Source organism: Bos taurus, chromosome 11, assembly GCF_002263795.3.
Source record: "Bos taurus isolate L1 Dominette 01449 registration number 42190680 breed Hereford chromosome 11, ARS-UCD2.0, whole genome shotgun sequence".
Taxonomy (NCBI): domain Eukaryota; kingdom Metazoa; phylum Chordata; class Mammalia; order Artiodactyla; family Bovidae; genus Bos; species Bos taurus.
In genome coordinates this window covers 105,266,849-105,282,354 of record NC_037338.1, presented here as the reverse complement: position 1 = coordinate 105,282,354, position 15,506 = coordinate 105,266,849, and the positions used below count along the sequence as shown (strand labels likewise).

General features: G+C 61.0%; 1 protein-coding gene across 3 annotated transcripts in view; it reads right to left on the bottom strand.

Annotated features, from left to right (window-relative positions):
- The window catches only part of COL5A1 (collagen type V alpha 1 chain), a 151,216-nt gene extending 136,953 nt beyond the window's left edge, over nucleotides 1-14,263 (bottom strand). For all 3 annotated transcript variants that reach the window (XM_024999726.2, XM_024999727.2, XM_059891908.1), the window contains exon 1: nucleotides 13,739-14,263. In XM_024999726.2, coding sequence (XP_024855494.1) covers nucleotides 13,739-13,862 — 124 coding nt within the window. In that variant the 5' untranslated portion in view covers nucleotides 13,863-14,263. The remainder of the gene's footprint in view (nucleotides 1-13,738) is intronic.
- Between the last annotated feature and the right edge of the window lie 1,243 nt (nucleotides 14,264-15,506).

The following is a 15,506-nucleotide window of genomic DNA, read 5'->3' as shown; positions in this document are numbered from 1 at the left end:
GCTGGGGTGGCGGGGGCGGGCACAGGAGGCCTCCTGGGACCACGGGAGTGATCTCTTACCTGCTCAGGAGTCCCGGAGAACAAGCAAGTCAAGGTAAGGACTCAGAAGTGAAGCAGGGCAGACAGAAGCTGGTGGAATGTAAAGACTTTCAAAACACAGCCAACAGCTTCTGGACGTGATTTAAAGGGTAAGATGACTAATGCTGAAATGAAAGGAGCCTGGGGTGAGAGGGTCTGGGAGGGTCCATCTGGAGAGACTGTGGATAAGAAGCAGGGTGGCAGCGGGGGAAAGGAGTGAGACACCGGAGGGGCTGCAGGCCTGCGGGGAGGAGGAGGCCACGCTCGAGCCCCAGGTCTCTCTTGTTAGCGGAGTCACCTGGACTAATCCTCACAGGGCGGACCTCGCGGGCTTGCTCGGTGGAGTGAGAGATCATGAGTGTAGGCGAGCAGGGGATCCGTGCCCACGGGGCGGGAGACACCCCAGGGACAATGCTCACTCACACCTGCTAGGGTGCACGTGACGTATGTGTGCGCACACAGACGTGCACACACACACATGCACACACACACGCGCGCGCACGCACACACACGCGCGCGCACACCCTCTGCTGCAAACGGGTCACGGGCTTGGGGATCCCCTGGGAGCTCTGTCTGGGCGGTTCCGACTGCTCTGTGGAGGTGAAAGCAATGTCAGCGTGGACCATCCGCACAGAACCTGAGTCTCGGACTCCACCCGGCACACCCCCTGGGCTGCTGGCCCACAACCGCCAGACCAGACTCCAGAGGGACCTGGCAGACCCCCCGCCTCTTCTCTCCTCTGGCCCAGAATACTGCCCTCCCCCAGATAGTGAGGGGCCCCCAACCTCTCCCAGAACAGCTCAGGCCCCGCACCTTTACAAGGACAGAAAGTCATTCATCCCTGTGGGCCTCAGTAAGTTCTGTTGTTTAGTCGCTAAGTCGTGTCTGACTCTTTTGCGACCCCACGCTCTTCTGCCCATGGGATTTTCCAGGTGAGGACACTGAACCGGGTTGCCATTTCCTTCTCCAGGGGATCTTTCCAAGGGACTGAACCTACATCTCCTGCACTAGCGGGTGGATTCATTACCGAGCCCCTCACGTCGGCCCACCCTGCTCCAGAGAGCCGGTTCAAAGCGTGTCAGCCAACACCCTCCACATTCACCAGGGGCACCTTTGGCTCCATCCCACAGCTCCTCCTTGACACCTCCTCGCACGCTGCAGGCACGGAGGGAAGTAACAGGTCCAGAGAGACCCTGTGTGCGTGGAAATCCAAACTGCACCTCCTAAAGTCTCACCCAGAGCTGAGAGGAAGACACCCTCAGCTCTATTTCGCACATGAAGAAAGGATGTTTTGGAGGTCACAGCTCAGGACCGCGGCAGTCCTAGCCCCCTGGCCACGCCAGGGGTTTCTGGCAGCTAGAGCCGGGCTGCGTGCCTCCTTTGGCCTCGAGCTGAGCACACCTCACGTGGGCCTGAAGCGTGAGGCTTGGATGCTGTGACAGAGGACTCGGGCTCCGTCCACCCCCTGTCCGCCGTGACTTCTGCCCACCAACCGTACCTCCAGCTAGAAATGCCCGGGACCACATGTGTGGGATATGTGCTATTCCCTTGGTTTCAAAGGAGCTGCAATTCCCTAACTTTTCCCAGTGGCATCTGCCTGGCCCGGACAGTGGGGTAGGTGGGCCACCCAAGGAGCAAACTTTCTGGAGGACTCTGACAACTCTCTAGGACTCATGACCCACCCTAAGGGAAAAGCAGGAGCAGAGCTCTTGAGCCTGGCCCTTGGCAAGCCCACTGACCTCCTTCAACAAAGGGCGGGCTCAGGAACCAGGCCCCTGGGCACTGTTTCTCTCCCAGGGTTTTTTATTTTTCTTTTCTGAAGTGCTGATAGTTTAAAGATGTGGGTTCTTCCCTGGCCCAGCTTCTCTGACCCGGAAGAGGTGATGGCTCGGCTGCCCGAGCTTCACTCTGGAAACATCTGATGGGCTGCTCGGCCTGCACCTGGCCCTCAGAGTGGGAGGGGCCTGACGTGCGCTCCAGCCTCGTCACTGGCAACGCTTGGCTCCCTGGCACAAGCCCCGTGTGCCTCTCCAGTCGTGTGTGAACCGATGTCAAACAGGCAGGACCCACCTGGCTACAATCCTCCCCTATCGCTCCTTCCTTCCTGCTAAAACGGAAAAAATGACTCAGCCAGGACAGCTCATGCCTGAACACAAACACAGCTAAAAGCTGGGCCGCCCCAGCTTCACCTGCCTCAAGCAATGGGAGGAGGATCCAAAGGGGCCTGGGACTCGGGGGGCTTTAGAAGGGGAGCTGAATGCGCACTGCTTCCTCCTGACCCTGGACAGGCACCCACCTCCAGCCTGGGCCCCGGAGGACAAGTTGAGGGCGGCCACCAGCTTTCAGCAGCCTCCCCACCCCTCTGTGCCGGGATGAAGGACCCAGGGAAAAAGATGGGGCTGAAACCCCACCTCACAGTGATGTCTGCTCTCGGAAGGCCCTGTCCCCAGGAGGCTGGGTGAAACTCAGTTTCCACAATGCAAATGCTATTTTAAGGGCTCTGCTACTCACTAGCTGTGGGGCTTCTGGGAGCCTCAGTTTCCTTGCCTGTAAAATGGGGCTACCTCTTGCCCAGAAAAGATGTCGTCAGGATAAAACAGTGTATGAAAGCCCTTAGAGCAAGGTAGAGGAGAGGGAGGGAGGGAGGAAGCAGAAACCCCCACCCCGTGCTGCCCAGCCCTCGACAACAGCCCTCCCCAGTGTTTGCAAATCCTGCTCACGTCCAGGCAGCTGTGTGCAATCAGACAGGCCCTGTCCAGGAAGGGGAGGTGGGAGCCAGTCCACGCAGAGGCCCCAAGGCAGGCGCTGCACGGTGTGGAGGACAGGCGCCCTCCCAGGCGGGGACTCCAGGGCGTGAAAAGGGAAGAAGACAGAGCCTTCCCACTGGCAGCAGCTTTCCTTCGGTTCTGCAAACAGGAAGCTTGAAGACGTTCAGAAGCTCCAAATTTGGGGATATCAAGTTTAAAACCCTGGGGCTCTGGAGGCCGGGTTCCAGCAAGTTCCCTCCGGATGCTGTCTGCCCGCACGAGGTGAGCTCCCCGATGGGGGTGACCGGCAAACAACGGTCATCACACCTGCCATGGACAGAGGAACCCTGGGACGGGAGACCTGAGCTCCCCTCCAGCCCCGGAGTCCCAGAACAATCCTTTGAGGTTCAGAGGCCCTCCCCGGATGGTGGAGCTCTGAGACCATCCGGTTCCCCCGGCCTCAGGACACCAGGCAGAGCCCACCAGCAGGTGACAGCCGCACACCGGGGTCTGGTCCCCCTGCCCCTCTGCTCTCAGCAGCCTGTGACCCTGGACACCGCCTCGTCCTCTAGGCCTGAAGGCGGGAGGCCAGACCGACCACTGACTCCATGAGCCCTCCCAGTAAAACATCCAACTCCGTCCTGGGGGGCTGGGCCTGCCCACCATCAGGGCCCCACACTCCTGGAGTGAAAAAGCAAGCCTGACACCGCTCCCACATTAAATGAGGAGGAAGATTCCATGGCGCCCCCCAAGCATAGCTGCAGAATGCACCCCCTGCCCCTTGCGGACTCGCCCCCTCGGGCTCCAGCTGGGTCCTTTGCACTGACTGTTTGGCCTCCTCCGAGGCCCAGCTGTGGCCCAAACCCGAAGTGACCGCTCTACTCCTGCTCTGTTGGCAGCACCTTATAGAAACTTTATACAAATTGCTGCCTCCCTGCTCCGCCCGACATGATAACAGCACAAAAGAGCGACAGCAACATGGAATCCTCGTCACTAATCGACCGGTACTGACCGCCGGGGCCTAGGCAGCAGCGGCGGTCACTGTCCCCAGCGTGCTTCAGCGTCTGTTCTCCAGCACTGAAGGTGGGGTGCAGGACACCCCGCCAAGGGCCCATATCCACACGCAGGCCACCTTCCACCTTTCAGCTTCAGGTGTGGAGATGAGCCACGCTGGGCCAGGAGGTTAAGCAAGGCGTTAGAGGTCACACGGCTGGGAGTCCAGACCCTGCTCTTGGCCTCCAAAGCCAGGGTCCCAGCCTCCGTGCGCTGAAGCATCACTGCTTTCCGGCCTCATCCCCTAACTCCCCTTCTGAAAGTCACAGGAATGACTGACTGGGAGCTGGCCGTGGAGGCTGGCCCCACGCGGTGGGGAGGTGGGGGGGTCGGAAGAAGGTTCAGACCTCCTGTCCAGTACGCCCAATGTTACCCAAAGTGCCCTCAGCTGGTCATTGGCATCAGATCTCTAAGGGCAGGCCCCAGGCTCCACCCCAGACCCTTGGATCCCAGATCTGAGAGGCAGGGCCTGCAGTGGCTGAAGCTCTGGTCTCACGGGGTCCCCATCAAAGACCTCCTGGTAGGAAACCGGATCTGCTCACCAGACTCTCTTGTTCCCAGGCAACCCCGGGCCAGGTCCCCAGACCTGGAGGACTCCACCCTCTGCAAAATGCCAGCAAAGCTGAGTTTGGGGCCCAGCCCTCCACTGGGACAATGTGGGGGCTCCAAATACAAACGTCGGGGCTCTAACACATGGCAGCACAAGTGACAGGAGCCTTCAGTCCCCCCAGCAGGCCTCTGGGGCAGGCATCACCAGTTTATACTCATTCCACAGATGGGAGGGCAGACTCAGAGGAGTATTTCCAGGTGCCTCAGCATCTGTGCTGAGCCCAGACACACGGGGACAGGTAGGAGGCAAGGGCCCTGCCCTCTTGGCTCACCAGGGCGCTGAGATCCTGGGGCTGGCAATGGCCCACCCTCCTTCTCACTGGACCTGGCTGAGCTCCTTCTTGGTGTCCCGCCCCTACTGAGCCGGCAGTGCACACGCTGGATGTGCAGTAAACACAGAGGAACAGCCTCGTGAGACCTGACATCAGGGATGGGCCTCAAAGCAAACAGGTGGAGGGGAGTCGGGGGCGAGTGCTGGGGGTGGTGACAGGGGTGCTGAGGGAGTGGGAGGGGGGCTGGACCACGTGAGAGTGGCCTTGGGCTGATCCTCATTAAATCCACGAGGACCTGGGGATCTGCTGCGCTGTGTTTGATCTGTCCCTGAAAAACAACAACAATAACAACACTCTCAGAGCCAAGCCCCAATAAACCCTTCCTCCTTAGGCTGACTTCCCCCACCTCCCAGTCGCTCTGATCTCCTTTATTGCAGAATGAAAGAGTCTTCTCTTAGAAGGGAGTGCTCATCCTCTGGCAGGGAAGAAAGCAAAGCATGACTGCTCCTTCTAGAAAGCAGGGAGGGCACGCAACGGGTGGAGGACTTGTCTCTTCCTCTCTCCCGCCGTGCAGGCCCCTGACGTGCCCCCAGCATCTGTGCTGACACCTGCAGGCCCCTGTCTTAGATGAGGGAGGAGGTCCTGAACACTGGCCGCCCTCCCACTCCCCCTGCCCTCTGCAGTCCAGCTCCTCCCTGGAAATGCGGGCCGAGCCTCCCACCACCCTGCCCAAGTGTGAGCCCCGCAGCCTCACCCCAGCCCGTCCCAAGCGCCGGGCCCACCACACAGGACCCCTGGATGCTCCTCAGGTGCCAGGGTCCACTGACACGTAGCTGTTGCCCAAGCCGTGCTTTCCAATCTAAACCATGAACTTAAATAACATTGAGAGTTGGACTGTAAAGAAAGCTGACCACAGAAGAATCGATGCTTTTGAACTGTGGTGTTGGAGAAGACTCTTGAGGGTCCCTTGGACTGTAAGGAGATCCAACCAGTCCACCCTAAAGGAGATCAGTCCTGAGTGTTCACTGGAAGGACTGATGTTGAAGCTGAAACTCCAATATTTTGGCCACCTGATGCAAAGAGCTGACTCGCGGGAAAAGACCCTGATGCTGGGAAAGACTGAGGGCAGGAGGTGAAGGGGACGACAGAGGATGAGATGGCTGGATGGCATCACCGACTCAAAGGACGTGAGTCTGAGTGAACTCCGGGAGTTGGTGATGGACAGGGAGGCCTGGCGTGCTGCGGTTCATGGGGTCACAGAGTAGGACACGACTGAGCGACTGAACTGAACTGAACTAACATTAGTGATAATTCCCTGGAAAAGAAGACATTTAGAAGCCCTATTGCCCGCACTTGCATTCAAGAATGAGCTCCTCACCCCACCTTCTTGACCTGAACATTTTCTGATCCAAAAGATGCAGAAGGTGCAGTACCCCTTCCTACTCCTCCGCTCAAAACCAACCGGGATGCGCGACCCTCTTCTCCTAGAAGAGCAAGGTCTGTCTACACAGACCACTGACACGGAGACCGTCCCCTCCACCCTCAGGCCAGGAGGACACATAACAGTCTTCAAGAAGGAAGCTAGAACTGCCCACCAGCACTTCAGATTCTCCCCAAAGAAAAAGGGCAAAAGAAGAGAAGAAACAGCGAAGGCAGGTCCCAGGGACCTCACCCCAGCAGACCGGAGAACGACACCTCCCCAGACACGGCCCCTGCAGACTGAACCTGAGGGCCCAGGGCTGGAGAAGGCACATCTTTGCTCCTCCACTTGGGCAGGGCCCAGGCCCCAGTCCCCAGCCAGCTTTCCCCTCACCTGCCACACAACAGGGTCCCCTAGCTGCCCGCCATGGGCCAGGGCCCCCGTTCCACGGGCGCACAGCTTCTCCTACCTTCCCAAAGACGACCCGGACGAGGAGCAAGACGAGACTACACACACTCCTAGTTTTATGCATCAAAAATGAAGAAGGAAGAATTGAGGCTGAGGTGCAGAAGCTACTCGCAGTTGAAGGCCATGGGCCTCTTTCTGAAGCACAAGGACCCTGCCACTAACAGTGTGCGTGCTAAGCTGCTTCAGTCGTGTCCAACTCTTCTGACCCCATGAACTGCAGCCCACCAGGCTCCTCTGTCCACGGGATTCTCCAGACAAGAACACTAGAGTGGGTTGCCATGCCCTCCTCCAGAGAATCTTCCAGACCCAGGGACTGAACACGTTTCCTATGGCTCCTGCATTGCAGGTGGGTTCCTTAACACTGAGCCAAAGGAGAAAGCCCTCCGAGGGAATCCTCCATTCAAACTCATAGGAGGGTGGGGCTCCAAAAGCCATAGGCTCTGGCAAAGCAAGCTGGCCTCTGATTGGCCAGAGCCCCACAGGCTGTCTGGTACCGCCCTCTGATTGGCCAGTGGCCCATTGGCAGGTGCCTCCCCCTGATTGTCTGCTGACCTAGGGACTGTCAGGTACAGCCCTCTGATTGGCCAGTGGCCCAGGGGCTGGTGGGTGCCTCCCTCTGATTGGCTGGTGGCATCATTTTACTAGCTGGTGTATGTTTCACTGCCTCCCACTTTGCACTTCACTGGACACTGCGGCCTGTTCGCAGGTCTGATTCCCTCACTGCACCGGAAGCTCCTGCAGGGCTGAGATGTTCACCTCCCACTCACCTGCGCACCTGCTCCTGGCGGCCGGCACTGGTCTGAGTCGCATTTGAGGTCTGCAAAGGCTTCAGGCAGAGCCACTGTCCCGCCCGAGTTTTCCACACAGGACCAGTCTCTCCTGCGTCCCCTCTGCGCCGACACAGAAAGGGCCTCGCCCCCGCCCTCTGGTTACCCCGCCGGCAGAGCGGAAGACAGTTGCTTTAATCTCAGCGGAAGGCGGGAAGCGATTTTTCCAATGCAAGAGTTTTTACAGTTAAATCACTCCAGTTACATACACACATTTTGATGTCATTTCGTACATTTATTTTTTTAAAAATAAAGAGGCTAATAAAGTCCCTGTTGCCAAGGTGCTGGCAGGAAAGAACAGGACAGAAGACCGAATTTCCCCTGAAAGAATATAGGCCTAGGAATCAGAAAATAAAAGAATCCACCTCCCTCTCTCCATTTCACGTACAGAGACGTCACAAGAAATCGGCCCCTGGGGCTCTGTGTAATGAAACATGGACAAAAGTGGGTCAGATCGTGGTTCCATTTCTTAGGTCTGAGTCACCCAAGAGTGGAGACATTTATTCCGACTGTGGGTTATGATGTAGGCTGGGAATCTGCCAGAAAAATTACAGAGTGAGTCGAAGCTGATGGGATGACGGCTCAGACAGTGTGACAGGTATAACCCAGAGCGACCCCCCCCCCACGAATCCCCACACACCCAGTGGACCATTCATCCGTCCGCTCCTTCCATCAGCTTTGCTCCAGCTGCTCGGGCTGCGGGGATGCACGAACAGCGTCTAAGTTAGCAAGGCCCCGCCCCCCTCCAGATGCCCTGGCAGACCATCAGCCATCAACCATGGTCACGTCTCAGGAGCCAGAGTCCTTGAAATGGGACGTGGGCAGGTCCATTCCCACCACTTGGCCCCAATCCCCGCTGGTAAAGCAGTGGTGGCCTGAGGAACGGCGTGCTGGGCACGACCGCCCATGACCTCCGCCACCTCCAGGCCGAGGCTCGAGGCTCAGACCAGACCGAAGGATTTGCAGACGGAGCCATGAACTCATGGCGGGGAGGGGGGGCTCTCTGAATGAGAACCCCTTCTCATTCACAAGACAGAGGGAGTGACTCGCAAGGCCAGCCAATGAGCAGTGCTGGGAACTCGCCCCAGACCCGCTGCCCCTGCCACCCGGGGGCCCAGAGCGGATGAACGGTCACAGCGATGCTGGGGACACCTCCCGTACTGCACCCTGTCCAAAATCCTGCGGAGGGGCGGCCCTGGTGGCTCAGTGGTGAAGAACACAAGTTTGGTCCCTGGTCTGCGAGGATCCCACACGCCCTGGAGCAACGGAGCCCACGCACCACAGCTACTGAGCCTGTGCTCTAGAGCCCGGGAGCCACAACTACTGAGCCCCAGCGCCAAGAGCCCGTGGTCCCCAAGAGACGCCACCACAAAGACGAGCCTGTGCCTCACAACTAGAGATCAGCCCCCGCTCTCTGCAACCAGAGACAGCCTGAGCAGCAGTGAAGGCCAGCACAGCCAAAAATAAATAAAATCTTATTTTAAAAAAATCCCGCAGGAGCCACAGTCATCACCCTTTCCTACAGATGGGAACCTGGTGGGGGTGGGCAGGATGCTGACCCAGCTGCAGGCCGCCCACCCCAAGGCATCACGCATACCGGGCCTTCACGCCGCGGGTGTGGCAAGGCAGCTCTGCCCACAAGAAGGGCCAAAACAGGCTGTGCCTGCAGGACCTAAGTATCCCCAGGAGCCAGGCCAGAAAGCTTAAGGCATATTTGGCCAAGTGCTGGCCAGATGAGTCGATTACAGGGGAGAAATAAACAGAGGGAAAAGCAGAAGCTATAATCTAACATCGCCCTCCTGTGAGCAAAAAAAAGACTCCCCAGATTATCAGACCCAGCTGGACCGGCTTGTCCTGGGCCGGACCCACAGCTTCATGGCTGCCTGGCGGGCTCCGTGGCCACCGGTCGCCTCCTGTCTCCCCAGCAGGGATGGGGCGCAGGGAGGAGAGACGTGGCCTGGCCGTGGGCGCCTCAAACACACCAGGCCCTGCCTGGGCAGACCGTGAAAACACAGGGACCTGTGTGTGGATGCGGGCACGCACACCTGCGTACGTGTATACACCCACCAACACACGTCTCACACATGCAGACACACGCATCCAAACACACCACACGCACAAATACACACACACACACACACACACACACACACACGTGTATAGCCCTCTGTTGGGCTTGTAAAGCCCTTTCACATACGTGGCCTAGGGCGACCTTTACTGCCATCCTGTGAGGTGACAGACGTGGGAAACGGACCCCCCCGAGCCCATGGGGGGCTGAAGAGGGTGCGGGAGGGGCCGGGCCGAGCCACTTGCGGACCGCGGAGCCCCGGGGTCTCACCGGGCCCAGAGCCTCCCACTGGACGCTCACAGCTACAGACAACAGTGGCAACACCGTGCGTCCTCCTTCCGCAAATCACCCCCCAAACAGCAGCCACAAAAGACGCTCCACTCATTGGAGAGGTGCCCCCACGTTCCGCTCCCTGTCTTCAGGGATCACCCCGATCCATCTACACAGCTACTCTCAGAGCAAGGAAGCCGTGTCCCCCCGTTTCTCAGAGGAGAAAGCTGAGGCACGGGGCTGGCCCCCGCCCAGACAACCCCTTAGAGGCAGAGGAACCCTCCCCGCAGCCCTGGGTTCAGTGACCTGACAGCCAAGGACTGTTCCCCAACCAGGACCCAACACGGCAGGCCCCCCAAGCCAGGGCAGGCGGCACCCCTCAGGTGGTCTCGGTGCGGGGCCCAGAGCGGGTTAGGACAGCCCAGCTGCCCTCCTGTCCCTTCCGAGACCCCCCTCTTCTCACAGCGGCCGCTCCTGCTGGCACAGCATCCCAGGGCAGGCAGCCCTGGGGGCGCCCCGCCAACCGAGTTAATGAGGGGCTTTCCAGCCAAGGGGAGCAGCCCCAGGAGAAGAGCAAAGTGGTGGGGCTGGGAAGGTCCTGCCAGCAAGGAGCACGGATGAGACAACAGCCAGAGGGGAAGGCAGGCACCTGCTAAGGGGGCCGCTTGGCAACAAAAGGAAGGAGAAAGGTTGAGTTAGCAGCACCTCCTCCAGGAAGCCGCCCCAGATCTCCCCAAGGGGGCCGACCCTCCACCCTGTTTTCAAGGATGCTCGGCCAAGAGAACAAGCAGTGCAGTGACCAGCGTCCACGGGTGGGCCTCCCCGCAGCCTGTGGGGCCTCCATCACCTCTGCCTTCCCCACAGCCAGGCCCAGCTGAGGCAAGGGCTCCCAGAGTCTGCAGCTCCCCAGGGTGAGTGAAGGGCCTGGTGAAAGGGGGGTGGAGGCTGCAGGCCTGCAGGCCACGGTGGCCCTCGATGGCCTTGGGTAAAAAGCGGGGAGGGGGCAGGAAGAGACCGGAGAGGGAGGAGGGAGAGAAAGGAGGGAGGCAGCGAAACACTCGGCTGGCTGGGACCCTCCTCGGCCCCGGTGAGCCTCAGGCCTTCCCAGGCACAGAGAGCAGGCAGACCCAGAGTCTGGGGCCTCAGCCCCCCGTGCCTGGGCCTCTCCGAACACCAGCGCCCTCACAGCCCCACAGGCCAGGGTGCGAGTCCAAGACGACAATGTCGGCACAGACCTATCAGTACACCAGGCAAGGGCCAGCGACTTTGCTCCAAATGTTACCGCGTGCTGGCCTCCCAGGGGCCGGGGACCCCGCCCTGCTCCTCGTGGCACACCCGGGGCTCCAGTGAGGGTGCAGCAACGGGGCCTTGGGGTGCCTGACTCATCCTCGACCCTCGGGGGCTCGCTGTTACTAAGTGACGGGTGGGAAGCCATTGGAGGGGTCTGTTCCCCACACCCCTTTGTGCCCCCCAACCCTATCTGTGACCCGGGGCGGAGGCAGGGATGGGAGACAGGGCCAGACAGCCAGAAGGCAGGGTGGGCAGGCGGGCAGTGCTCAGCGAAGGGCGTGGCCGTGGTGAGAGTCCAGAAATATCTGAAGGGTGGGGTCGTGGGGCAGGCTCTGGCCGGCACCCCAGGAACAGCCCCGGAGCAGCACTGGGGAGAAGGGCCTTTGTGCTTCCACCCCAGGGAGGGGACTCCTGCCTGTGGCCACTGCCGGCTGGCAGTGACCCCAGCTCCAAGCCCTCTGGCCACGGAAACCTGGACCAGAGGAGAGAGAGGCTTGGGGAACCAGCTTGCCTTCTGAACCCCTCCCACTGACTGTTCTTTTATGGGGAGGAGGGGGGAGGGGAGGAGAAGATGGAAAAGGCTGTCTTTCCAGCCAACTGGATTGAGTCAGAGGAAATTTAACCATTTGGTGACTGTCAAGTCCCACAAAACTTGGACAACTCTTCCGACCAAATAATTGCCAAAAGCGACCACGTGACCGGCGTCAACCAATGTCGTGCCGAGGAGATGACCTCAATTTCCAAATATTGGGGTCATGTTTCATTTCACTTACTCTCCTTTGCCCGTTACAATGTTAAACGGCCCCAAACGCAATCTGACTTTTCATGCCTTCACACACTTGGCCAAGAAGAAGGTAGGAAAAAGAGCCATGTTCGGAGAGAGCTCAGAAAACATCTGGTGAATCTCAAAATGGAGAGGAGACGAGCTGCACACCCCCCCACCCCCGCCCTGGATCTCAGTGGACAGCCGCTCCTGCGGACTGACGATGCCTTCCAAAAGGGTCCCACCCTGGAAAGGGAGGTCTGTGAAACCCACCCAGAGAGGTGGCTTCTTTGCAGGCTCTCAACGTCTCTTCGGAAGGAGCCAAATGTCTAAGTCCACAGCCATGGCCCAGGCGCTGACCCCGTGCCCACCTCAGTCAGGACGGGAAAGAGGAGGCAGGGGGCAGAGATGGCGAACAGCCCGCTCCAGACCCAGACGAACACTCGCTCTGCGTGCTCCCCAGCCCAGCTGTGGGGGTTTGGACTCCCCTTAAGGATTCCCACCTGACCTCCTGGGGGAAAGCCCAGCAGAGGAGCAAGGGCAGGGTTATATGGTTTTGTCTCTGACGGATGCCCAACACAGCTGCCCTGACCACATCCCCCGGCCCGCTCCACACCACCTCCCTGGAGGCCTCTGCTGTCCCCCACCTCCAGTGACCCCAGGAGAAACCCAAAGCCTGTGAGCTGAGCTCAGGATCCAGGAAACGCGGGTGGCAGTCCAGGGCTGAGATCCGAGACCCCCAGAGCCAGGCCAGGCTCCCCATGCCTTCCCCAGCCCCTGACCAGCTGGACACCCTGATTCCTGTTCACCCTGTCTGGCCCACCAAGCACTCATGTGCCAGCAAAAAGGGACGGAATACCTTGATTGGTAAGTGGAAGGTGGAAGTGATTCTTCCTGTATGTCTTCAAATTACAAAGCAGAGCACAGTGTGGGCTCTGAAGTGGTGCTGTCTCTAGGGGAGGGGGGCCTGGCTGGTCCAGCTGTCCCCTGGGCCACTGTCCCCTCCCTGTGCCTGCACTCTCCCTGAGCCTGCTCTGAGTCCATCTCCCATCAGCTGATGGGAGACTTTGAGGGCCATGAGCTCTGTTGGAAGACCTACCCCATGGGATAGGCAACCACAGAAGTGATGCTTGGAACACCACCGACATCAGGACAGTGTGTGGGAGGCAGTGGGGGCGGCAGGCATCCAAGCAGGCGCCCTGTGGATGCTGGCCGGCTGGACGCCACCCGCAGGAGAACGCTCCTTCTAAGGCCAGACCTCTGGCAGAAGTCCCGTCTGTGCATCATGTAAACCCCCGGCAGCCCAAACCCGGCAACATCTCCCGGTCTTGCGCCTAGAATTCCGTCTTTGGGCGGGAAACCTCCTAGAACCCTAGAAAACCTGCTTCCCAGGAGAAGTCGGGGGAGGGGGGCTCCGTTTCTGGGATTCCCGTCCCCGCCCTCCACCCTCGGCCCCCCATCCCAGGAGGCCCGGCCAGAACTGACCCGCTGTGACTCTAGGGGGCGACCCTTCCCGGGTTTCAGGAAAGGAAGTTGTGCTGCGCGCCTGCGATGTGGACAGAGAAGGTAAAGTTTCGGGACAAAAGTCTGCCTGCCTGGTTGGACAGCCCCTCCGGCGCATCCTACGCGGAGCCCCAGCCTCGGGTCCCCCGACGGCCCCGGCGGTCGGCCCGTTTGGCGCGGGGGAGGGCTGTGCCAGCGCGTCTCCCTCTCCGGGGCCCCCAGCTAATGGCATTCGGAGTCTCGGGCCGCGCATTCCACAGCCAAGCGGGGAAGGTCGTGCAGGCGCAGAAGAGGCCGGGCGCCCGGGGATGACAGCCGTGCCGGCCCCGGCGGCCCCCGGCCCCCAGAGCCCTGGCGCCCCGCGCCCTTACCTGCGCGGCTCGGAGGCGGCGCCCACAGCAGCAGCAGCAGCAGCAGCAGCAGCGGCGGCGGGGACAGCAGCGGGGCGCCCGGGCGGAGCGGGCTGCGCGCTTTCCAGCGGGTGTGGACGTCCATGCCGGAGGGGCGCGCGGTGCGGGGCGCGGGGCGGGCGCGCGGGGACGCACGGGGCGCGGAGCACGGCCCGGGCAGCGGACTCAGCGGGGCCGGCACGACCTTAGGGAGTCATGGGAGCAGCCGCCGGCCCGTTCTCTTTGTAGCCGTGGCCCCCGGGAGGGTCGGCTGGCGCGCTCGCCCACGGCCGGGAGGGCTCGACCTCGGTCCACGGGGCGCCGGGACCCCGCTCGGCTCGCTGGCCCCCGCCTCCTCGTCCCCTCCGGTTCCTTCTGGCCTCCTCCTCGCCGCCGCCGCCCCGCGACTCGCTCCCCTGGGCGCTGCGCTCGAGTGAGGTCCGGCGCCGGCCGCGGGGACGAAGGAGGAGTGCGACCTCGCCTCGGGCGCCGAGCACTTTTCCCCCTTCCCCTCCCGCCCTCGCTCCTGGAAGGCACCCGCGGAGGCCGGGGCTCCCCGGCGCCCGCAGCAAATCAGAGCGGCCGCTGGGCTCGGCCGGGCCGGCCCCCGCTTCCCACTGGGCGCCGCGGGCAGGGAGGTGGGGCCAGCGGGCGAGTGGCGGCGACGAAGGGGCTGGCCCGGGGCGGGCGGGGACCCGAGAGGGCACGGCGCCGGGCTCTGCCGGCGTGCGCGCGCGGACGGAGCCCCCCAAGGCCGATCCTGGACCCCCACTTTTCCCGCCCCAGGTGCCCACACCTGGCCGAGCCCCAGACCAGTGTGGAGGCACCCTGAGTTCGAGCATTTGGAGTTAAAAAAAAGTTGCAGCTCACCCCGCCTAACTTTTTCACGTACTTGGAGTTGAGAGCTCCTCTTCTGGGTGGAGACTGGACTTCCAATCCAGCCAGATCGGGGCGCCCAAGACTGTAGCAGGCGCGTCCACCCCGACCCACGACCCGCTCTCCACCTTCCCGCAGGGCAAACTGGGCATCCGTGCCCACGCTGAGGTCTGGACTCCTGAGAGGTCCTGGGGGCGGGGGGCGGGGCGAGCTTGGAGGTCACACATCTGGGATATTAATCAGGCGGAGGTCGCCAACACCCCCTCCCCCCTCGCTCCTCCTGCATGGAGACCCCTCTGCGGCAATAAGGGAAGCCAAAGAGACACGTGTTTGGGAGGTGACAGTTGCAGAGGATGAGGGCTGGGGTCCCTGCTGCCCTGGACCACCGTGGGGCACTGCCTCTCTTCCTCCAGGTCTTTAAGCCTCCGAGAGGTCTCCCTGGAGCCTCCAGGCTGCTGTGGTGGGCGGCAGCCCCTTCTGTTTGGTTCCCCCAGCCCAGAAATATCCACCCCACCCCCTCAAAAGCCTGCTGAAGCCTCCCTCAAACCCCTTCCTAGAAGGGCAACTGTGCTGGATTTTAAAGTGGAGGGAAGGTGAGTCAGGGGGCTTTTCAGAACCCAAGCCACCCCTCTGCTTTGAACAGACTGTTCACCCAGTGACGCTGAAGCAGTTCTGGGACCCCCAGCCCCCGGCCCCCAGACTGGACGTGAAATTCCCCAAACACCCTTCAGTTCCAACAGGAAGGGAGGGGTGGAGGGGAGAGGTTGGGTTTGCCAGCACGGCTACGGGCTGCCTCTCGAGCCGGCGGTAGGTCACTGGGGCTACCCCGGTGGCCCACACCTGCCCATGTGCTCTCGGAGGTGTTCAGTACCGC